The sequence below is a fragment of the Anarhichas minor genome, unplaced genomic scaffold (assembly GCF_050575085.1).
Source record: "Anarhichas minor isolate MPS153535 unplaced genomic scaffold, ASM5057508v1 ptg000032l, whole genome shotgun sequence".
In the NCBI taxonomy this organism is placed as follows: Eukaryota; Metazoa; Chordata; class Actinopteri; order Perciformes; family Anarhichadidae; genus Anarhichas; species Anarhichas minor.
Genome location: NW_027466478.1, coordinates 1,997,714 through 2,022,995, shown reverse-complemented (window position 1 = coordinate 2,022,995; position 25,282 = coordinate 1,997,714). Strand labels below are relative to the sequence as shown.

The window sequence follows — 25,282 nt, the reverse complement described above, 5'->3', positions numbered from 1 at the left end:
GTTACTGTGTTTGTGTGCGTCTGTATGTGTGTGTGTGCGGGCGGAATGTTCACACATGCAGATGGCTGACCGTACCGTCATATATATGTATGTATATATATATATATATATATATATATATATACATACATACAATCACATATTTTTATATCTCGTATATATATATATAATAACTGTTGTCAGCCTGTTAGGGTGAGAGGATAAACAGCCTCAGGTGCTGCTCATTATCAAGTTTCATCCTCCACACTGAAAATCCCCACCAAGACCAATATTTGATGACTGCAGGCAGAATAAGAGCTCAACAGAAACTTGAGAATTGTAAACTCCAACCTGTTCCGAGTAATTGGATATAAGTGAGCTGACATTCCAGAGTTGTGTAATCTATTGTCACTGATACTCAAGGATATAATTAAGTTTAACAATAAACGAAAGTGAAGAGAGAGCAGGACAGCACAGGTAAACATTTTATGTCAGGAGTTTCGAAGTTTTCCATTCTGTTGTTTGATCTACGAGGAAAATGAAGGCACAAAGGAAGTATGTCAACCTTTGCTCAACCTCTGCTCCGGTTTGAAAACCCACAGACTCTCCCTTCACTTTTGCCGAGTAGCTGGGAAGCAAGACACAGATACTTCTTGGGTATTGACTTGTATTTTGGCAGTGTTTCTTCATGGACAAATTGTAATCTATAATATACATTTACTGCCACTAGACAACTTCCCTGATAACCTTTCTCTCTGCTCTGACTGCCAACACCTGTCTCTCTCTCTCTTTCTTGTTAACCACACACTCACTATATTAATATTACTGAAAGAGGAAGATACCAATGATCTGCTAAACAAGCCTTTTACAAAAACAGAACTTAGCCGATGTCTCAAGAAAACCAAAACGTCGGCACCAGGCAAGGACCAGATTTGTTATCTTATGTTAAGCAATCTAAGTGAATCTTCTAAGGATATATTACTCAAATTATATAATAAAGTTTGGGAGGTGGGAAATTGCCTCAAAGCTGGAAGGAGGCCATTGTAGTCCTGATACGCAAGCCCAGTAAAGATTGTACGAACCCAGGAACTATAGACCAATAGCGTTAACATCAAATATCTGCAAAATAATGGAGAAAATGATAAATGAAAGATGAATATATTATATAGAAAGTAAAGGATATATATCCAAATACCACAGTGGTTTCAGGAAAGGGAGAAGTACATTAGATCCAGCTTTAAGTTTAGAACATGAAATTAGGAAAGCACAGATAAACAAGGGAAGTGTTGTGGCTGTCTTCTTTGACATAGAGAAAGCATATGATGTGATGTGGAGAGAAGGGTTACTAATTAGACTCTGCAAGTTGGGTATTAAGGGTCGAATGTATACAGAGGTAGCCAACACGGTGCCCGCGGGCACCCTGTCGCCCGCAGGGACCACGTGAGTTGCCCGCAAGGCATGTTCTAAAAATAGCACTAGTCACCATGGAGGTCCGTCTAAAATTGTAGTTGCTGTTCTTTTTTAATCAAAAACGCTTGCATTAGTGTAGATTTTTAAATGACAATATTTCTTGTCATAAGAGAGTTGGGTACCCGGAGGCGCACGGCGGACAGCCAGGACGAGACTGCGGTCAAGTCAGCAGACACTCAGATCTCCGTGGTCAACTCAGCAGACACTTAAATTGTAGTGCACATATACGCTGAAACTTACGGTAAACAGCACAGATCGGGAGCGAGCGAAGAACTTTGCAAAGTTAGCGGAAAGATTAACGTGAGACAACTTCCGGTTTTCTACAGACGAACATCCGGTTTTCAGAATAAGATGGCAACAAAGTATACATATTGCATAATGAAATGAGATTAAATGAATTATATTCACATTAAGTATAAAACATGCTACCTGCATCTCCTGAGTTAAAGGGAAAATACACCTAAATTGTGCGTAAAGTGTCTTTATTCTTTGATTTGAGGGTTGCTGGAAGTTAAGGTGCTATAAAAATGTTTTTCTCAATAATTCCACACAACGACTAATGCATATATGTTCAGGACAAAAATGGGTAATATCACAATATTTAAGGTGCTACAAAAATATTTTTCTCAATAATTCCAGAAAATGACTGATATGTATGTGTTGAGGACATCGTTGACTCCACCCATACTGAATATTAGACATTTTTACTGTACCAATTAAGAGATATTTCAAATTAAAACTCATACATTTGAATCGAGAAAATATCTAATAAATGAATATTTGAAGTGTAATAAAAACTATTTTCTTAATAAGTCCAGACAATGACTGACATATATGTGTTGAGGACATCGTTGACTCCACCCACACTGAAAATTAGACATTTGTACTGTGGCAATTCAAATTAAAACTCATATATTTGAATTGAGAAAATATCTAATAAATGAATATTTGAAGTGTAATAAAAGGTATTTTCTCGATAAGTCGATAATCCGATCGAAAAGGCCCAGGCTAGAGGTTTGAACGCGGGCGCCCGAAGACGCTCGCGCGCCTCGGAGGGTTGGATCCCCCGCTCGGCTATAGACGAGACTGGTTACTAGTTTCTTCGTGGAGAAAAAGGTACCATTGGAAAAGCTGGTGTCGGTGACAACAGACGGGGCTCCCGCGATGACGGGCCGGCATGCGGCTTCATTGCGCAATGCAAAGGTGACCCAGACTTCGCAAAATGTCTACATTACCACTGCATCATTCACCAGCAGGCGCTATGTGCAAAAGTAAGGTTTAATCATGTGATGATACAAAAATATCAGAGATGTGATACCTCTGACTTTCAAATGTTGAAACAGATTAACAGAAATAAAAGTTGCATGTTTAAATATATATGTGTAGCTATACCATCATTGTTGTGGAAATCATTCTTAATAATTATTGTGAGGAATAATTAACTGACATGCGATCAAACAGTCTCTTCACATATATTATTATTATTAAGGTGATCTGTGCAACTTTGTTATGCAGGAAGTTTGTATCAAATAAGTAGCCCTACGTACTACTCGGTACCCTTGAAGTAGCTCTCGGTTTAAAAAAGGTTGGTGACCCCTGGTATAGATGGATAAAGGATTTTTTATTAAAAAGATGTATAGAAGTCAGAGTAGGAAAGAACTATTCGGGAAAGTTTGGTATTGAAAATGTAACACCGGAAGGTATTGTCAGTCCATTACTATTCTTCATCATGATAAATGATGTGTTCAGTGAAATTGACAGAGCCATTTTGAAGGTAGAAGAAGGTACATTTTCAGTAGATAAGACAAAGACAAAGGCAAAGGTAGACTTTACATTATTAAAAAAGAAGAACAACGGTAGAGCGGATCATTTCAATTGGCATACAATACAGGCACATATCGACAGTTACCACAGTTATATCCAGGTTTTCACAGATGCATCAAAGAATTTAGGAAACAAGATAGGATTGGCATTTATTGTTCCAGAATTTAATATTAAAATAGGTGAAACGATCACTGAGGGACTATCAGTGTACACAGGGGAAATGCTGGCAATAATGTTAGCACTACAGTGAATAGAGGACACAAGACCATTGAGGGCAATCATTTGTTCAGACGAGGCCATGTCCACACTACTCCGTTTTTACTCAAGCTCATCATTAGCCAGCTTACAGAACAGCCATTCAGACAGTAGACCAGACATCCTTATAGAAATACAACAAACATTACACAGAATTCAAATGATGGGTCTGACAGTCATATTCCTATGGGTACCAGCACATATCGGGGTCAAAGGAAATGAAAAGGCAGATAAAGCTGCAAAAGAGGCCACAAAAAATAGCTGTACTAATGTTGCAGTCAGCTTCAGTAAATCAGAAACAAAAAGTATCATTAAACAGAGGTTGAAGGAAAGGTGGCAGAAGCAATGGGAAGAAGACAGGAAAGGACGATGGTGTTACCGAGTTCAGAGGAAAGTGGGAGACATGAGATGTGCAGGAAGGAACAGGAGAGAGGAAGCGGTGATATCAGGCTTAGATTTGGACATACATGGTATGCTTCAGAAAATAGGTAAACACGAAACAGGAAAATGCGACTATTGTGGGCAGGAGGAAACAATAGAACATGTTATTGTGCAATGTCAGAAATATGAGCAGGAAAGAGGGCAGCTGATTAGAGACCTCGGCAGGATGAAGGTACGATTGGATATAGTGGATATTCTGCAAAATAACTCAAAAAGTGAGTGTTATCAATTATTATTTCAATATCTTAGATTCATTAATATTATTAAGAAAATATGAGCCCGTTGTTTTGTTTTTGTTTTGTTTCTATTTTCTTTTAATTGTCATATAAGTACTAGATAGCCTGATCCACACTCCATACCAGTTGGTGGCGATAATGCACCAATTCATTGTTTGCCAACCGCCAATAAACCTCAAAAAAGAAGAAGAAGAAAGAAGAAGCTGCAGACAGGTGACGGAAGTGGCGTAAGGTGCTGTTGACGCGAGGCGTTAGATGGGAAAGTTAGAGATTGTAGCTTTGTTCTTCTACATCAGTGGTAGTAGCTAGTGGCTACCAAGTAGCTATTTATCAGATAGAGATGTGTGGCTCAATCAAACACCTGCTTCTTAGTGAAGGAGTGTGGCAGGGACGTTGGGTCCAGTCCTGCTGACCACTGTAGTAGTGGTCCGGTGGTGTAGTATTTGCTCCGTCTTGAATAATTAGGATGGGATTGTGTTTGTATTTAATTACTTGGCTTGCTGTCATTAATTTGCACTATATAACTTTGTAAAACATTGACAATATTATACTGATACAATATGTTTTCACATACTCTCCACTGCATTTTATATAACATGTTGATCTTTCCTGCCAGACAAACATGTATGTATTTAAGAACAGTCCGTTGTTAGAAAATTGCCATTTTTGCTGCTCTGGATCTCTGATTTGTTTTTCTCTGGACTCGCTCCAGTGATTGGCTGATTCTTCACAAACCCTGTATCGGACCTGATCCAGGAAAGACAGCTTGTCATGGTCTTATAATGCGTAGGGCTGGTTGTATGACAGAGATATGACTATGGGATTGGTACACATTATAGTTAGTATTGCATTTTGTATTTTGTCTATCTACCCATTGACTGCGGATGGAAGATAGCTACTTGGTATGGTGAGTGAGTGTTCTTCACCCTGACACAGACACATTGGCGAGTCCAGGAAAAGACAACTACAGGATGAAAAGCTATAAGAACAAAGCGTTGAATCCTCAGGAGATGCGTCGAAGGAGAGAGGAGGAAGGAATCCAGCTACGCAAACAGAAAAGAGAAGAGCAGGTAAACTCTGTCTCATCTTGATATGATGGAAAGTGGCAGCACACACAGCTCCAAATATTGAATAGTGTATTGGGTGCACTTTAGTGTTAGAGATCAAAGAAACAAAACACCGGCACAGATAAAGGGTCCTCTTCCTCACTGTGGGCAAAACCGAATGTGCATCAGCTCGAAGCAATCATCATCTGATTAGTTTCTTTTTTCTCTGTCTCATCTTGAATTACTTGATTAAAACCCCTTGTACATTAAATTTGAAGTTTGAAACAGTGCATTAAAGAAAGGCTTTCCACATTTGTTAAAGCAACCTTAAATGCCCAAATGTAATATTTTTGAAAATCAAAACTTTCACAGCTATGACTCAAAACATCAACAGTGGGGTATTTCAGATTTGGGGCATTTGGTTCCCCACAATGCTAGTGAGTTTATATTCAGTATGTGTGTGCTTGAAAAGTATTACAATAACATGTCAGACAGATTACTGCTGTCTTTAGTTTTCTGCTTGGGAAGTGACATCGGTGTATTGGCCTTGTATAAATCAAACTACTTGTATTCATTCAAGTGTCTAAAAGTCTGTGAAAAATCTTAAAATGCTTTACATCGTGTTTTCATAATTCAGGGCCTTAAATGGTCTCAATTAAGATTCAACTTTTCTGCATTTGTTTATGTACTGTTGTGTTCACTGGTCTGTTCATCAAGCCAAGGTGCTAAATAAAAACAGCTGTTTAATCATGTGACCTTGACTCTGTGCCCACAGCTGTTCAAAAGGAGAAATGTATGTGCACCTTTAAATAATGAGTCAATGCTGGAATATCCAATCCAGGATCCAGACATCAGCTCCACGGTACCTGTTGCAGGTGTAAGTGTTTACTACTGTTGTGTTGTGTCCTGCTATTCATAGCTTAAGTCCCAATATCAAAGTTATCAATCTTGGCTCTTTTTCTGTACTTGGCTACAATCTGAACATGATTATGATCTTGAATATTTATCAGGTTTTGATATTTATGCAGGATGAGGTCATAACTCCAGATATGATTCGGATGATTTTCTCCGGAGACCCAGACCAGCAGCTAATTGCTACACAAAAATTTAGGAAATTACTCTCCAAAGGTTTGTGTTGCATCTCCTGAATTTAGATTTATTTACATCATTTATTTGATCTGAAGTTTAAGTAATCATCTCACAGCTTTATTTCAGCATCTGTTGTACCACTTTGTCACTGATTAATATAATAGCGATTAAACTGAGCCAACTTTTGAGATTCTCACTTCATCACAACTGAACAGACTGTTTGACAAAGAAACTCTGCAAAAACACCACGACATTAAACACTAAATATGAAACTTTTAAATGAAAGTAATGAAAAACAGATGCAATGCAAGAGATCTTGATATTTTTGAGGACTACATAAAGATTGGGTGACTAACTAAAGCCCCTTCAGGCAAATTTGTGATATTGGGCTATATAAATCTAATTGTGTCAATATTATATTGCAATTTGATGTTAAATCCACTTAAATGTACACTTTCTATCCCGGACAAAGGGGTACACTGACTTCTAATCTCTTTTTGTACATTAGTTGATGAGAAATACTGCCTTCTTTCAATCCTGCCATCAATGAGATCTGTTCTGTTTTTCTGTGCAGAGCCCAATCCACCCATAGATGAGGTAATTTCCACTCCTGGTGTTGTGATTCGTTTTGTGGAGTTCCTTAAGAGGAGTGAAAATTGCACACTGAAGGTAAGAGCTTCACAACACAGCACAAGGCCTGTTGTTTGATGAGCTGAAATCAGTTTTGTATGTAGGTCAGGATTCTCCCTCCCTTCTCCTTGTGGAGGTTCAGTAACATTTCCGCACATAAGGGGGTTGGGGGAGCCAGAAAGTTTCCGAACAGGAGGCAGCCTTACTGAGAAAAAAAAAGAAGCTGTGTGCTCATGAGTGCCAAGTTCTGCAAGCAATACCTCTGAAGGCAGCTTTATTTATACTGTGCATTTCAATTAATTTACGACGTGCTTTTTAACCGCAGAATTGTTCGTACCCGTGTTCTTATAATAGTGAATTCCATTGTCCTCGTAAATTGAAGGTGTGTGCCAGTTGGTCCTAACCTGCATAGGTAAACGCTCTATCAATCCCCATAAAAGGGCATGAGACTGCAGGGCCATGCAGGATTCGAAAAGAGAGAAGTTAAGGCCATGTCCATATTGCTCTGTTTCCATTTGAAAACGCATATGTTTTGCTACGTTTACACTGAGCGTCCACACTACACCGGAGTTTTAGAGCACCGTAAACAGATAAGTTGGAAAACGCTCCCGAGGTCGGATAAGTTTGAAAAGTCCGCGGTTGCGTTTTCGTGTGGATGGCTACGATTAGAAACGATGACACCCACACCCGCGTTCTCTACTTGATTGGTTCTTAGCAGTCATGACGTGTCCTTCCCTGATTCGTCACGTCTATCGCGTGACCCTTACCCGGAAGCTCACAAACGACAACATTGAATACCGATCGACTACCAGGTTAATTTAACATGGACAACTGATTAGAGTTGACCTTGTTGTCTTTACTAGCAGCTGTTGTTCAGTTAAAGTCTGCATTATTACGGAGGAAGCAGCTGTTTTGAGCGATCAGTGAGCGGCGTGTCCAGCGGCGTTATCAGACCTATGGAGCGGCCGTCTGAAGTCACGGTTAGCGGCTTTAGGGAGGGTGATGGACACAAAACTGAGGACTTTCCTGTTCTTATTAATGCTTATTTTGTTCTGCACAAATATTGTGAAGTCCACACACTTAAACTATAAAGGAACAAAACATGAATTGCTCTCCAGTTTGGCGTTATTGGCCCTACGAAGCGGCCGTCTGAAGTCACTGTTAGCAGTCAATGCTATTCAGTAGGACAGATAGTTAAGCCACCAGCAGAGCTACGAGTGAGAACAGACAACAACAACACCGAGGAAACGAGTGAGAGACGTGTGTTGACCACATTTATGGACCCATAATCTAGCAAACTGTTACGTGTAAGTGTTGATTTTAAAGTAAATTTGATATGTGAGAGAGAGATAGAACAAGACCTGCAGCGCTTTAACTAAGTCTGAAAAATAAAACTTCTAAAACTTTCCACGAACTGTGTCTGTTTGAGTTCATAGAGGAAGATTTTAGAGAAGATCTTAAGTATCAAACACGACCTTTCATTATTAAAGACTACTTTATTACTCTGTCGTATTTTTTTTTACTAAGCAACCAATCTACTTCCTGTTTACATCGACACCCACGTGGATGCCCAGTGTACGTGAAGAGTCACGTGATATTCGTTTTCAGGCGTGTTAGTATAGACGGAGATCAATTCGAAAACGGTGCTGAAATGCCGTGTGGACGGAGATCGATTTTGTTTGAAAACTCAGTTTACGTTTAGAAACGGAGTAGTGTGGATGTACTCTATGAATGCCCAAACGAAAGTCTAAAGATGGTGGAGCACCAGACCAAAGTTTGGAACATTTGGAAATCAGCAAATCAGTGTCATGGCAAAACTTTCCTGCCATGCCACAGCAACGCCGTTTAATGAAAACCCATAAGCTCTGCAATTTAGCATATCGAACATCTTGAGATTTTGCTCCAGGAGAAGTTTCGAAAAGTTCTATACCTAAAAAATCCCAACATCGTCAGAGGTATGGACTAATCCTTCGCATTTAAGTGTCCCATTAGGAGGAGGGTTATACCAACCAGAAATTCAAAATGGCCAACTTCCTGTTGGGCGGAGCTAATTAATGCCGATGGCAAATGTGTTTGAAATCATGAGGCTGATGTGTGTACAACATTTCAAGAATATCTGGGTGACTATGTCTCAACTAAGGCCTTCCAGACATTAAGAGGCGCTATGACGCAAGCTAAACACGCATGAACCCAAGCCCTAAATCTTCTCCCCAATGTTCACAGGTTTTGATGTGTGCACCAAGTTTCGTTTTCGAGTAGATCAACGGCCTCAAAAAGGAGTTTAAATTTTCCGTGCATACCAAGCCCCTCAAATATGCCATTGCTCGACGCTGGATGACACGGCTGGGCTTTTTTTTACCGGCAGACAGTGAGGGTGCTAGTTAGATGCATGGCGCTGGAAATTACATATTGCAGATTTTACACCACTTTCTGTGTTCACTATGTGGCGCTATAGATCACACACACTATTTTGACATCATGTTGCTTTATATCATCTGTAGATCACACCATGTCAATTTCTTGTAAATCGTATGATCTTTGTCACATGAGGCGGATTTCCTGTCCAGTAGGTGACGCTATGACTATAACTCAATATGGGTGTGTAGATGTCTTCAGGCCTAGACCCCAGCATGTGCAATTTTGGGCAGATTGGAATAAGTAAATTCAAGTTACTACAGCTTCCTCGCTCGTCACAGCATCCCAACAATCTTGAGATTTCGCTGAACAAATTTGAGATGCATAGGGGACGAGGAAAAATATCGCAGAGCAGGAACATTATTACGTGAGTTGGAGAAGTCATTTCACAAGACGATCTCCTAAAAGAGAAAAATATTCAGAGTCCAGAGCCTTTAACCAAGAATGGACAGACTCGTTTAAGTGAATTCTTCCCACAGGCAGTTTAAAACCAGTATGTCTCATTTTGAGCAAACTTACCCACTCACATCTGAAAAGAAGACAGAAAATAAACCTAAGAGCCCAATATGATCAGAATCCTAACATTAATTCACTGTCCAACAATGATGTAAACAGAGAGAATAGAGCTGAATCAAGTGGTTTAATAACCACACATAAAGTCCCTGAACACGAATTTATCTTTCTAGAAGATGAGAATATAATATTGTGGCTTTTTTAATTGACATCACTTCACTCCTGAATGAAGTGAATTTAAAGCTGCAGGACAATTCAGTGAAATAGATTTTTCTAAAATGAATTACTTTATTTTAAAGATGCACATTTTTCATAAGCTTTCTGTTATGTCAGTTATTCTTTAATCCAGCCATTATTTTACTTGAAATGAGAAGAACATTTATTTATGTATTATTTATAATCCATCCAGTTAAATTTGAAAACTGAGAATAATAATTGTTAAAATATAATTGATGTGTACTTTCTTTATTTGATTTGACAGCTGTTGATTACACAGAGACGTTGTTACTACTACTAGTGCCATATACATCTGTGTGTGTGTGTATATATATATATACAGATGTATATGGCACTGAATAGTGCAAGTTAGATATTATTGTAGTGTTCCGGACCTTTGCACGAGGAGATTTTCTCAATCTGGACCTTTTTGGAAATTTAATTGAATACCCCTGACCTATTGTATATTCCCATGTTCTATGCCTTAAGGATAACACATATGCATCTGTGTGTCTGTTGTTACACAGATAAAGTACCTCTTATACTTCTTTAACAGCACGGCCTGCATGGGATGAAACAGGATGTTCCAGTACACAGGCCCCCACCTTTGATCACTCTCTTTATAACTCTGTATGAATTGTAATGTGTAGTGCACACTTCTACGGAGTCTGAGTGACTCCGTGTAACTGTGCCTCTTCTCTGGCCGGAGAATAAATACTTTTAAAAGAAAAGTTCTGTTTGACAATATTCTTAATTTCAGCTTGAAAAAGACTCAACAGCAGGTAAAATAATTGTTCCACCACAGTGAGTAACCTATTGTTTTTGTAAAGAAAGTGCCAGCACCGAATGGTCCCTGCTGCTTCTCAAATGGCCCTACCAAAAATAACTTGCACCAGTGAAAGAATCTTTTTTTATCTCTCATTGTCACTTCAGCAGTAAAAAATGTACAATGTTCCATATTGCTTGATCCATTGCTTTCTTTCCAATAGTTTGAGGCAGCCTGGGCGCTAACCAACATCGTCTCAGGTACCTTCTTGCACACCAAGGCGGTGATTGAAACGGGAGCTGTTCCCACTTTCATTGAGTTGCTGAACTCTGACTACGAGGACGTCCAGGAACAGGTGAGAGCCTACAACACAACAAATTAGACACGGCTGTAAATGTCATTGTTAGGGATTTAACGGTTTGTGTATTCATACCGAACTATCACAGTTCGAGGGTCACGGTTCAGTGCAGGCAGTTGTTGGAAACAAAAAGGAGCGTGTTTGAGTTATCAGCATTTAAGAAAACTAAAATATCTACATCAATATAATTATTAGTCAGTAAAATTATTATAATAAAATTATAATAACGGGGCACCACCCTGCAAACAGGGACCAATAACCAAATGATAAACTAAGTCTCATAATTAGTGTTCATTCACAATGTCAGTAGTCAAAGTACTATTCTACATTCAGAGTGAAAGAGGTTTAAGTTCGAGCAACAGACCACATATCAGCTATTATCACAATACACATCCACAAAGTAATCACAGACAGCTGCTCTTTAAAATACATACCTGCAAACTTGTCGCTTGTCCGCGAAATTCGTCATTTTGAATCAAAACATGTCATCCACGTGAATCGTGTAGATCCATAGAGTTTTTATTTTTTGTTGGGGGTGGGGGTCAACTGGTCAGCCAGATTGGAGTGAGACGAGGAGAAAAGGTGACGTCGTGATCTTCGCAATAGAACATCTTTCACGTGTAGAGTCTTGGCCAATCAGCGTTAAGATGTCTACACCGTCTTCATTTCCCTCCGTTACAGTTTAAGTTACGTTATGTTCCGTTACCGTTCAGACGTGCTGGGTTAAGTTAACGTCCACTGCATGCAGAACTTTGTCGACTGTTAACGTTCGTCATCATCGCGATTTAGTGAAAACCTTCCCCCTGGCCTAGAAGCAACATGGGCTCAATGGAAAACACTAAACTGCCTCAGAACAAGAATGGGACGATCAAAGGCTGCTCTGGTCAGATGGGGCTACAAGGCTGGCCCAACCACATGTGAATGTGGAGAAGCAGACCATACTATGGAGCATTGCCTTGTCTGCCCTCTACTACCCAACCCTTGCAACTCAAAAGACCTTGCAGTGTTCAATAAAAATGCAAAGGACTGTGTAAAGAAATGGGAAACTGTCATATAACCATCACGCTTCAGTGAAACGAAAAGAAGAAGATCGTGATTTAGGAGGAAAAAATGTAACGCAAAGAAACATGCCCCCCCCCGTGTTCCGGTTCAGTTCACGCGGTCACTCGTTAATGTTTAACCGGAAAAACAGCGGATCTGGTTGCAGTTTTTTTTTTTTAACTCAAAGTAGAATGAGGCGATTTCGTGGTGATAACTTTTATGACCACGATGATGAGGCCCAGATACTGATGAGATGATGTGGTCAAAGAGCTTCAGGGAGAGGAGGCTGTTTGTGTAGCGCAGCTTGACGCAGAGCTGAGATGTGAGTGGAGCTGGGCCTGGATAAAGGTGGAGGTCTAAACAGACGTGAGTACAGCTTCCTGCTGTGACAGTATTTTTAAATACATTGATAAGGCAGGGCATGCTAAATGCAGCATCTGCTCCAAGGAGATAAACTACAGCAACAAGGGCTCACATGCCCTCTCATCACACTGCCAGACACTGTTCACTGTATGACCACAGCCAGTGTACTAACAGTCCCAACAGTCCCACGTGCTGTTGCTCCCAAGGGCCCTGAAGTAATGAGTGTTAAGGTGCCTGTACCTTCATTTCAGCGGGTTGCTAATGCAGAGGTGTGTATAGATCACAGCTAATATTTTACTCTTGATAAACTACTTTAGCAAGAGTTGATTATCATTTTAATTTAAATAATTGAACTGGATTGAATGTATATTAATTGCAAATAGAAGATAGGCCATCATTCTAACAGATTTACAGTAACAGTGGAAGTTAATATGAAGCCGTACAGTAACAGGGTTCAATAAAAACGAATCACTTTTATTTTGTACAGGCGATGGTTCTCGCTACTCTTGCTATCTGTGTTTTTATGACAAACTTTTGAAAAGGAGAACTCTGTCTCAATGGATTTTGTCTAAATAAAGGTTAATAATAATAGAGCTGAAATACTGATTAATAACAGAATAATAAATGTCTTACTTAATTTTCTTCTCAGAGTACACCAGAATGCTACATTTTAAAGCTCTTTTAAAATAAAATTCTCCAAAGGTCTTTAGATTATACTGACCAAATTTGAAAAGGATCTGACAAAGTCTCTATGAGGAGTTCGTTAAAGTATAGCGACTAGAAATCAAGAGAAAATTCACTCAAAAATGAAAATGGCTGACTTCCTGTTAATTTTAGAGCATTGTCCCAAAACAGTTTTTTTTAAGTCTTCATGTGGTGCATGTTCCTACCAAATTTCATACATGTAGGTCAAACGTAGCGCTGGGGCTGCATTTTGTGGAGTCAGCTTGTTTAACGGCGAATCACTTAAAATGGCTGCCACGGCTACGCCATTCCATCAAACGTAAAGCTTTGAGTAACATTTAATAGCAACGGTCTTTAGATTATACTGACCAAATTTGAAGTGGATCTGACAAAGTCCCTAGGAGGAGTTCGTTAAAGTATAGCGACTAGAAATCATGGGAAAATTCACACGAAAATCTAAATGGACGACTTCCCGTTAATTTTAGAGCATGGTCCCAAGACACTTTTTTTTTAAGTCTTCATGTGATACATGTGCCTACCAAACTGCATACATGTAGGTCAAACGTAGCACTGGGGCTGCATTTTTGAAAATTTGTAGGGGGCACTATCGAGGCAATTTGAAAGGGTTAAGCCAAAAAGCCATATGAAATATTTATTTCCATCACTTTACACCTGTGCAAAGTTCCAAGGCTTGTTGAGCATCCTAAGCCACAGAAAAATAAGCTTCATTTTTTATGGCGGATGACGCATTGCCACGGCAACAGCGTTTAACGACAACTCACAATATTCATGATGAAGCATTATCAATTTCTTACGGCTTAGCTTACCAAATTTGAGACTGATCTGGGCAACTTCCTAGTCGGAGTACATCAAAGTATAAAACCTGTCATTTCCTTTTGCCAGTAGGTGGCGCTATGACTTTGTGAAAATGTTGGCATGGAAATGTGCTCAAGCCTGGACCAGCATCATGCATAACAAGTTTGGGGCAGATTGAATAAAGTACCTTGGAGTTACAACAACTTCCTCTTTCATGGCAAACGGCACGAAATGTGCATGACATGGGCGCCACATAAAACGAAGGTCGTTCAATGTCAGTAGACCATTTTAGCAACTTTTCATCATTAAAGTCTCAAGATCATCTTGACCACATTTGAAGTCGATCACTTAAATTCTGTGGGAGGAGTTCGTTAAAGTAAAATGCCTGAAAACGATGAAATGTATGTTACAGGACACATTGTGAACATATACTACAGAGTTTGTGATGATAGGCCATATGGTTTTGAAGTTATATATATTGCTGTAGAAGGCCACGCCCCTATGAAGTTCATTGGTCCATATATTCTTAAATGTAATGAGATATCAATAAGCTTTTCGTAACTTTTGATTATATACAGGTGCTGGTCATATAATTAGAATATCATCAAAAAGTTGATTTATTTCACTAATTCCATTCAAAAAGTGAAACTTGTCTATTATATTCATTCATTACACACAGACTGATATATTTCAAATGTTTATTTCTTTTAATTTTGATGATTATAACTGACAACTAAAGAAAATCCCAAATTCAGTATCTCAGAAAACGAGTAAGTAATTTGAATATTGATAAAAACAGCTACTTTCAACTTATAGGTAGAGTGGTTCACTTTCCATGTCGGGGCGGTACAACCAATGTAAAACTAGAAAAATGTTATTTTATCATAAATGTCTTTATTCTATTTAAAATGTATATGTATGAAGTTGTTAGCAAGAACAAAAGCTAATGCTAGTGTCCTAGTAGATGCCTGTTTATTTTGAAATCAGTTGCAAAAGTCAGGTGGCACAACCAGTAAGGCAGGTGGTGCAACTGCAAAGAATGTTACTCTATGATATTATATTTAAAGCTCTAACATTATTTACAATTTTTTTCAAAACTTTAACAGTGTTAAGTTAACGATATTCTACACTTTCAAACTATTTTTTATGATATTAATGAATATTTTTTAACTATTAAGGATGCCACTGTCAAGTAAAGCAAAACCAGCACGACGCAGGGAGCAGACAACAAGTCATGTATGGAGTGTGTGCAAAACGCTGCTACAATGAGGTAGAAGCTGCAACACCCCAGGTGGAAGCGACTGTGGTTTTGCCTATTCCAGTTATGTGCTAAACATGATTACTATGAAATATTTACTTCTTTTACTTAAAAAGAGTCTGTTAACTAAAAGCATGTTGTATTTGAAAAAAAAATGCAAATTGTCTGCATATTTCCTGTGATTACTAATATTGTCAGGTGGCACAACTGATAAATGTCATGGTGGTGCGACCAGGTAAAATATTAATTTAAAGAAATGAATAATAGGTTAAAGGGAAATGTTTTTTGCTTAATATGATGTGAAGAACTATTGTACTGAATGTATTCATTTGTATATTTGTATTATTATGTTTCTCTGTTTAAATGTAAAATCAAAAGTTAAATATACTAAATATCTGGCCAAGAGAACGCAATTATGATAAATTATTGTATATATATAAAACACAACCACAAAATACGATGTGTTAGACACAGTAGACACTCTAAGGCAGTGGTTCTCAAACTTTTTCTGTCGCGCCTCACTTTGGAGGAAGAAAAATGTTCATGCCCCAACAAAATTGTAACAAAATGGTCTATGTTGAATTTTTATTGAAATAACATTTTGTGACTCCTCCGTCTGTGCTTTTTCAAATAATAGAATAAAGAAACTTGCAATCACTTTTAAGTAAACCAGATTGTTCCATCAGACAAAAACTAATAAAATGTGCAATCACTTTGTTAGAACAATGCAAATAAAGTTATATCTGTGCAAAAAATAACTACAATTTGGCAAAAAATAGCTTATTGCAATTGGCTGCAATTAACCTGTTTTGCACTAAACATCTTTTCAAGATAACAATAAAGTGCAACCTGTGAAAAACTAAACAAAACAAGTTCAAATATTTGGCTATAAAGAGTTTTACACTGCATTTTGCTTGCAGTATTCATCAAGTTTCCTCTGAAAGAACTCCAGTGGCTTATTGACGTGAGTGGGCTGTAATGTCTCCAAGTGTCTTTTTAATTTGTTGGGTTTCATACTATCCGCAGCTAGAGTTTTCAGACATAAAACACAGACTGGTCTCTCCTCATCTCCTACCGCGTTCACTGTGAAACCCAGAGCAAGATAGGCGTCCTCATATTTTCTTCTTGGCTGCTTGCTGTTCGTCTCGGATGCATCGCTTGCGGTTGCTTTTCTGTTCCCGCCTGCCAAATGTCTCTTCATTTTGAACACTAAGCCACACATGTGAGTTGCCAAGGATCATGGCCGTCGCGCATGCGCAAGCGTAACCTGTTAACGGCATAACGTAAACATTTACACGAAAGTACAGGCATTTCGCCATGTATTTATTAATTAATAAAAAAAATTAAAAAAATTCTGCATTTCCCCCTGCACCCCACCTGTAATACCACCGCGCCCCACTAGAGGGGCGCGCCCCACAGTTTGAGAACCACTGCTCTAAGGGATACTTAAATATTAGGAAAATATATCTTTTTTTATAAATATGTGGTTGCGCCACCTGACATTTTTTAGCCTGTGAAGTTAAAAAATACTGTTAACGATTTAAAATACTATGAAAAGTTGGTTCACAACTTAGACTTGTTTCACCACATTTTTCCAGACACAAAAATATGCATTACATCCATTTTGAAGATAATTTTTAAAATTACCTTTTTAGAAGCCTTATTTGTCAATGACCCATTTATAGGTGTTGAGCTTCATTTTTACACAAAACAAATAATAACCTTAGCTGTGGCGTCATAATGAGGACAGCAGTGAAGGCCCAGGTATAAAATGCACAGCCCGCCACTGGATTGTAGCAATATTGAAATACACAGCATTAATGATCTCGGTCGTTAATCTCGGCGATTATTGAGCATACACCACGTTATAAAAATGACAGTAACTTAAGCAAGAAGATAATAAACACAATAATCTAACTAGCCCAGACACCGTAAGTAGCTTACTAGGAGGTGATTTCGTGTTTGGAGATTGTGGTCCTTCTGAGTTTGTCAGTGGAACAAACTCAGGCAACATTGTAACAGGAGATGACATCCAGACTCAGGTAGAGGCTCAATCACTACAATTACTGTAGACACTGGTTCCCTCACTTTATTTCTTCAATGATTCATTTGTAAGAGATCAAATACAGTATTAAATGTAGCCATCTTATGTATGTTTGTCATCTCAGGTTATCTTGAACTGCTCAGTACTGCCGTGTTTACTCCACCTCCTCAGCAGTCCCAAAGAGTCCATCAAGAAAGAGGCGTGCTGGACTGTGTCAAACATCACAGCAGGAAACAGAGCTCAAATTCAGGTAAAGGCTGCTTCACTTGGGTTATATGTGTTGTCTGAAGAATAGCTGCTGTTCTGCGTCAGTGGAGCTGACGGTTCCTGTCTTGTCAGAATGTCATTGACGGCAACATCTTCCCAGTACTGATTGAGATCCTTCAGAAGGCTGAGTTCCGCACAAGGAGAGAGGCAGCGTGGACTATTACTAACACCACCTCTGGGGGCACTCCTGCACAGATAAGGTATGTTAACCAGACTTTAACACTCTGGCTAAATCCCAATGTCCCCCCCAAACCCTGAACCCTCAAGGACTTACTGACGTCACCTGAGATGGTGTAAATAGGAATGGGACAGCACTTTGCTGTAACATATCATGTTACAATGAAAACGACAATAAATATGATGTATAATTGTGTGTATTTATTTTATACTTTGTACTCCCTGATTTGAACGTCTTCAGGCTCTTTCCTCACAAGATGAGGTAACTTCATGTAATCTATTTACTCATTTTGTCAAAACAGCTTCAATGACAAAATCAAATATTTGATGAATAAATAAATAAATATCCTCTGATTTCATGTTTATTTTTTGTTCCATCTTTAATCCTTAATGTTTCTGAGTAAATTTTATATGACAGGCTGAACACACGTGAGCCGTCCTCTTTGTTTTCCTTTTTTTTTACGTCTCCATGGGTCCACTGGTTACCCCGTGTTTAACGTCACATTGCAATGATTTGTGGGTAATTCCCTTAGGCTAAGTCAGCATATCATGCTGACTTACGGAAAGGGCTCAAAATGTCTGCGAGAGCGCCCTCAAACGCTTGACGATTTGACAGTGGGACATCCCTAAACCCTCACGGACTTCGCGGGAGCACGCCCCAAAGTCCGTGAGTCCGTAAGGGGGGACATTGGGATTTGGCCTCTGGGTCTGTCCCTGGTGGACTGGTCTCTGCTGGAGGCCCTGCAGGAGTCTGAGCTGAAGGAGTTTCTGGTGAATGATTTCATCTGATTTTGGTGGCCCCAAGACAAGCATTAAGAATAACTATGTAGAAATAATCAATCTTGTCTTTGATGGTCTCGTTTACTTCTGTAGGTCATATAGTCGTCAGTATTAAACTGAGACTGTTTTAAAACCAGTTTAAAGTTCCTCACAGTTCTTTAAAATAGTTACACGAACCAAAACATAAAACAATCAGTTCATTACAAATATATTGAATATGAATTTAAATAGTTTATTTGATTAACATTTCTCTTTGTGTGGACAGGTATTTGGTGTCTCTGAATGCCATCAAACCCATGTGTGACCTGCTGACAGTGATGGACTCAAAGATCGTGCAGGTGTCTCTGAATGGCCTGGAGAACATACTCAAACTGGGAGAACAGGAGGCCAAACGGAATGGAACAGGCATCAACCCATACTGTGCTCACATAGAGGAGGCTTATGGTACAGCTCAGCCACACATCACACAACTAACATGCAAACACCCTACACCAGGGGTCACTAATAGGCAGACCGCGGTCCGGGTCCGGACCCTCGACCTAAAACCGATTGATAACTGAGAATTATTACATTTTGATGGAGTGCTTCTATTTTAACCGGCGCAGCCTTTACAGCACTCGCTCAGCGGTCCAGGAAACACACCGACCAATCACATGCGTTGTAAGTCACATGACGTGATGCTGCTCAGCCAATCAAATATGTGTTTTCTGATAAGTTTCCCGACTCGAGTGAGATTTACACACACGGGGGAGACGAGGAAAGAGCACAAAGAATACGTGAATCAGAGAAGTTATTTCACATGACGTTCTCCAAAAGAGTAGAGTGGTCAGAGAGACCAGAGTCTTTAACCAATAATGAACAGACTCTTATAGGATCATTCTTCCTACGGGCAGTTTAAAACCAGGATGTCTCATATGTTCAGAGACCGTGATGATTATTAAAAGCAGTAATATGAAGCTCCACTAAGAGACAAAGAACAACTCTTTTGAGCAAATAATAAATCTAAGAGTCCAATATTACACTAGCCTGAATTAAGTGTTGTCTTGCTAAATACAGTCTCTGGTTGAAACATGTACTGATAACTAAATAAATAATACAGTAACTGATAAAGTTTTTACTTTTTGACACATATCACACAAATCGATTGAAAGTATGAATTGACAACATAATTGAACAGCTAGAATGTCTCCTGAATTTAATGTTTTAAGTTCTTTCATCATTAAGAAAAGTTGAATCAATGTTAAAACCTTTTTATGGAAATGACTGACTATTTCACATAATATACATTTAAACAGAACCAAAAATGCTCCCAAGCACCTTAAAGGTCAAAGGTCTGAGGTTTGATGTCTTCAAATGATTTCCACTCGGACGTTATGCACCCCTAATAATTAAATTAGGGGTGTCCCAGTTTTTATTTCAAAAGCAGGATTCGCGATTGTCCCAGTTTTTAATTCTCTCCCCCCTGCTTACTTGTGTGCGTAAAAAAAAAAAGCACACTTGAAAAACGACACAGCTAGCTTACCGGTTGCTTTTCCAGACACCAAGGCCACTGGCTGAGTCAGAGATGATGGAGAAGCAACAGAACTGCAAGACCCTCATGCTTCCCCGAAGGCAAACGGTGTGGCAACATTTTGCCTTCCCAGTGAGACATGTAATCAATAAAGCTGTTTGTAGGCTGCAGCAACCAGTCTCTAAACCCCCCCTTCACCAAACGCTCATGATTGATGATTTTGACCATGGTCGTGTTATTTCCACTTAAAATTGATTGTGTCTACATCGTTTTGTATGGTAAAGAATGTGGGCAACCAGCAGGATTTCGTGGTGCATTCAAGTGTACGTCGTAAGCTCTGAGAAACTCAAGCTGTTGTAAAGTACCCTCCTGCCAACTAATGGATCTTCTTTATGTTGTTTCACAGTTGTCTGGTGAAATATATTGTTATTGCACATTAAATCGAGGATTTCATTTTGACCATATGGCGAAGTCGTAGTCTCAAATTGACAGTGCTTAAAAAAAGTTTCAATTAAAAATCGAATCAAATTGACACCCCTACTGTTAATGCACCATAAATTGCATTTATTTAATTTAAAGTCAACCTGACTCTCTTAATGTATTTACACAAGACATATTTACTTATCATTGTTAATTGTCATTTTTCTATTAATATTGTAGCTGTAGTGTTATTGTCCGTCCCTCCCAACCCAACCGGTCAAGACAGATAACTGTCTACCCAGAGCTCGGTTCTGTCCAAGGTTGTTTTTTTCCCACTGCCGCCCTATGCCTGCTCATGGGGGTATGTTGGCTCTCTGTAAAGTAGTACGGCCTTGACCTGCTCTGTATGAAAAGTGTCTCCAGATACTTTCTGATTATGATTGGTAAGATTTTACGTTATATAAATACATTTAAATGAAATTGAATTGAATTTAAGGAACCTGTGTCACCACCCACATTCTTCTCACATAAAATGAAACTCCTTACACAAATGGTGACAGCTGTGTAAGGAGTATATATTAATATATTAGCACATCCTTTCATGTAATGGATAGTTACAGGAGCCAGTTGCACTAGCTGTTTGACAGTTCAAACTTAGTTATAAAGGAAGAGTTTACTAAAGTCAAAATTTACGCTTAACTAAATTAAAGCTGGTTGCACCACAGAACCACTTCTAACGTTCTTACGGCATATTAGTACTTACTAAATATTTACACCAATTAACTACTATCTACCAGCTGACCAACAGAACCATCTGCTTGCTACAAGAATACAAATGCAACAACCCGCTTGAAACAACTAGACAAGTTAATTAGAATGGACAGTATATTTGCCATCAGCAGCTCATACGTGACTGGCTATATACCCACTATATATATTCAATGGCATGGATATTTCTGCCTGTTATATATTTAGCCATAAGGACATAATGAGGATTAGGGATCTTTCGTATTATTAAACGTAATGATGGATCTTTTGCTGCAGTTTACATTGTCAAATGCTTTCTGATTGGATTTGTTGATGCTGTAGCCCATTTGCTACACAAGAAATACATGATAAAAAAAAACCAGTAGTGCATTTTTTTTAAATTTTCATAAAGAATAAGGTAAACAACAGCAACAAAGGGAACATCAAAAATTGATAGTAACATCAAAAATTTGACATCAGGGAACCTTGTCCATCAACTTCACTGTTTGTTGTAAGCAGTGACACAAAAATGTAGCAAAGTTCATCGCCTCTACATTATCATCTATGTGCACCGTAGCTTCCATAGAATGTAATTCTTCTCAAAATATTCTGTTTTTAAAGCCTTGTGCTTCAGACACAGTTGTGGCATTACTCACTCTACAGTTCAGTCAATCCTGTCGTACCTTTGCCACTTAGTTGTGTTAAGTGTAATATAGAAATAGAATGAGCTGTGTATGTGTGGGTGCACTTCTTCAGGCCTGGACAAGATTGAGTTCCTGCAGAGCCACGAGAACCTGGAGATCTACCAAAAGGCCTTTGACCTGATTGAACACTACTTTGGTGTGGAGGAGGAGGATGCCAGCCTGGCTCCACAGGTGGACCAAAGTCAAGGCCAGTTCGTCTTCCAGCAACAGGAGGGACCCATGGAGAGTTTTCAGCTCTAACCCCACCTCACCCCCACAGCACTTTCTTCTCCCTGGTGTCTAAACCTCTGCTAGAGACAGTGGCTTGCGAACTCTTCTGGGACCAACCATGTCTCTGCTGGATCAACTCCTCCCCAGACCTTCACTTCTACTAAGCCCACACAACAACACCTTATCTTGAGAGACAGAGAGAGACTTGTGAATATGGAGATCAAAAGTAAGAGCAGATTTGGCTGTTGCTGTTTGAGACTGTGGGAGTCTGAATGGAGGGCTCAGCTTTGCTGCTTCTATCCCATGTCTATGCCGTAGAAAGCCAACTCATTTTGAAGGAGTCTCCTTTTTTCTTTCGTATGATGTTCCTTTGACTTCCTGTGTGTTATCGTTCTAAATTATGTTAATGTTATTTGTGATACACTTAGAAACTGGTATCTCCAATTAAGCATCCATATCCCTTTTTAAATGTGCAAACTGCCCCTTCTCAGAAAAAAGTTAACAAGAAAGGAAGGAAGGAAGGAAAGGAAAGCCCCAACTGTGGAGGAGCTCCTCTTTGTCTTCTCCACCCTCAGCTCTGATTGAAGGCAGCGGCTTCCTGGATTATGTAAGCGGCCAACTGGCCCAAGTTAGTTTGTTATTTGAAACAGTGTTAGCTGTTCACTATTGTTTATGCTCCTTATTTTAAATGTTCTTTATTTCAGAAAGCAGTATCAGGGAAAATCATGTGTTGTCAATGTTAGTGTGTGCAACAATCTTGCAAGTTAAATGAGATTTTTGAGTTTTCTAATTTCACACTCGTATTTAAAATAATATTTTCGGCCTGCAATTATCCTGATTTGAGGGGATTGGTAGACTTTATATATCGTATAAACATATGAGAAAGTGTAAAAAAAGTAAGTGGCTATGGGAGGGTGTGAAATGTAATTATGCTTTCTGTCTGATATGCAGTAATAGTTCCATTCCATCGCTGCTCCTCCTTATTGTGCCCATTTCAGGGTTGACCCTTTACAGTTTGTTTTATTTTGAGGTTTGTTTCCTCTGAACCTTCACGCTTTGATTTTGATTTTCTTATGTTCTGATTTTTTGGTTGAAGCACAGTTGTTTTTTACCCCTTAACTGTAATTTGAGTAATGTGACATGAAGTCAACCTATAATTATGTGAAATGGATAATAGTTGTATAGCAGACATTTACATCAAACACATTCAATCATGAATATTTTCTTTCAGATTTTGAGTTTGTGCGATGGTAAATCCTTTTCATCCCTTCTTCTTCCTGCCGGCCTGTAAACTCTCCTGGAACATTCCATGTTCTGCTTTTGTGGATGAAGTCTGAAGATTAAAGCACAGTGGGGGTTTCCTCCTATTGGCTCTACCCATGAACCCGTGAGTCTGATAAATCCACATTTTAGTACATCAATATTAATTGGTGGAGCACCTTAAATGCAATCTAATCTAAATTGACATGGAATGGAAAATATTTTTAATGTAGGAATTACATCAAAGTAATTCAAAATGTAATTGTGTATATTTTCCAATTATTTCTGGTTTGTATGATTGAATAAAACTTTTTTAGGTTTTGGTCATGTTTTAGTTTTTTCTTGTTTGGAAATGAATTTGCTTTGTTGTGGCTCTCAGTAGACATTGTGTGTTAGAACTCCAGCCGCAGGACAGGAAGAAATTACTGTATGCAGCCACAGTGTGGTTCACTGGATCACAGAGATCTGACAGTCAGGCTGTCTGTAATGAGGCTCTTTAGTGTGGCGATGCACACTTGATTGTGTAACGAGAAGTAATAAATGAATCTGTTGGATAGAAACCATACTCCTTGACTGTCATATTTACTGTTGTATTGAGATTGAAAAGATTGGACGGAAAGTGCTTGGCTGTTGTCAGAGGAAATTTAATAATGGTGGATGTGGGCTTTGTAGATACTTGGCAGACTGTCTGGGGAAGACCTGGTCTGATTAAGAGAAAATACATTATCCCACTTTGAATGGTGCGGATCTCATATCTAGAAATCTGACTGAGATTATTGTGGGATTAAAACATGACAGACCAGAAGGCAGAGATGCAGTCTTACTTCCATTAGAGCAGTTCCCCACCCAGAACCCCATAGAGACTGTGTCTGACCCTTAAATTAATCAGATCAAAGGTAAGCAGAAGACGAGTTATACAAAATAACACCACCACAACAGTGCAAGATAATAGGATAATTTAATGTGGACTCTTAAATATAAGATCTTTCTCATCTAAAGTCTTGATAGTGAATGATTTACGATCATTTATTTTGTCTTACTGAGACCTGGCTGTGTCATGAAGCATTCAATGCCTATAAAAAGTATTCACCTCCTTGGATGTTTCACCTTTTTGTTGCTTTTATACATGAAATCATGGTCAATATAATTTTTGACAAGAAATTGCAATATCAAAGTGAAAACAGATTTTTACAAAATAATATCAATTAATTAAAAATATATAAGGTAAAGTAAATGATTGCATAAGTATTCACCCCCTTCAGGTCAGTATTTAGTAAATGCACCTTTGGCTGCCATCACAGCACTGAGTGTGTGGATGTGTCTCACTCAGGCTGGCACATCTGGACACTAAGATTTTTCTCCATTCTTCTTCAAATCAGCTCAAGCTCTGTCAGGTTGCTCAGGGATCGGGCGTGAACAGCTCTTTTCAAGTCCAGCCACAAATTCTGGATTGGATTGAGGTCTGGGCTTTGACTTGGCCACTCCAGAACATTCACCTTTTTGTCTTTGAACCATTCTGTGGAGCTTTTGCTGTATGCTTGGGGTCGTTGTCTTGCTGGAGAATAAATCTTCTCCCAAGTCGTAGTTCTCTTGCAGACTGAGTCAGATTATCCACCAGGATTTGGCGATATTTTTCTGCATTCATGTTCCCCTCTACCTTTACAAGCCTTCCAGGGCCTGCTGCTGAGAAGCATCCCCAGAGCATGATGCTGCCACCACCATGCTTCACGGTGGAGATGATGTGTTTGTGGTGATGTGCAGGG

General features: G+C 39.0%; 1 protein-coding gene across 1 annotated transcript; it reads left to right on the top strand.

The window, feature by feature from the left end:
- The first annotated feature begins 3,897 nt into the window (after positions 1-3,897).
- On the top strand, positions 3,898-23,635 carry LOC142964829 (importin subunit alpha-6-like). Its single transcript, XM_076105368.1, has 10 exons — positions 3,898-3,967; positions 5,118-5,275; positions 6,027-6,128; positions 6,280-6,379; positions 6,915-7,009; positions 11,104-11,235; positions 17,569-17,694; positions 17,784-17,911; positions 18,934-19,112; positions 22,102-23,635. The coding sequence occupies exons 1-10, from the start codon at positions 3,898-3,900 to the stop codon at positions 22,287-22,289; spliced, it is 1,278 nt and encodes a 425-aa protein (XP_075961483.1). The 3' UTR covers positions 22,290-23,635.
- The last annotated feature ends 1,647 nt before the right edge of the window (positions 23,636-25,282 follow it).

What these genes read in the sequence shown, in the direction of transcription:
- LOC142964829 (XM_076105368.1), top strand. Translation starts at nt 3,898, where the DNA reads ATGGTGTTACCGAGTTCAGAGGAAAGTGGGAGACATGAGATGTGCAGG. An exon ending in AACAGAAAAGAGAAGAGCAG is followed by an intron (nt 5,276 to 6,026) that starts GTAAACTCTGTC and finishes CTGTGCCCACAG; the next exon opens with CTGTTCAAAAGGAGAAATGT. An exon ending in GTGAAAATTGCACACTGAAG is followed by an intron (nt 7,010 to 11,103) that starts GTAAGAGCTTCA and finishes TCTTTCCAATAG; the next exon opens with TTTGAGGCAGCCTGGGCGCT.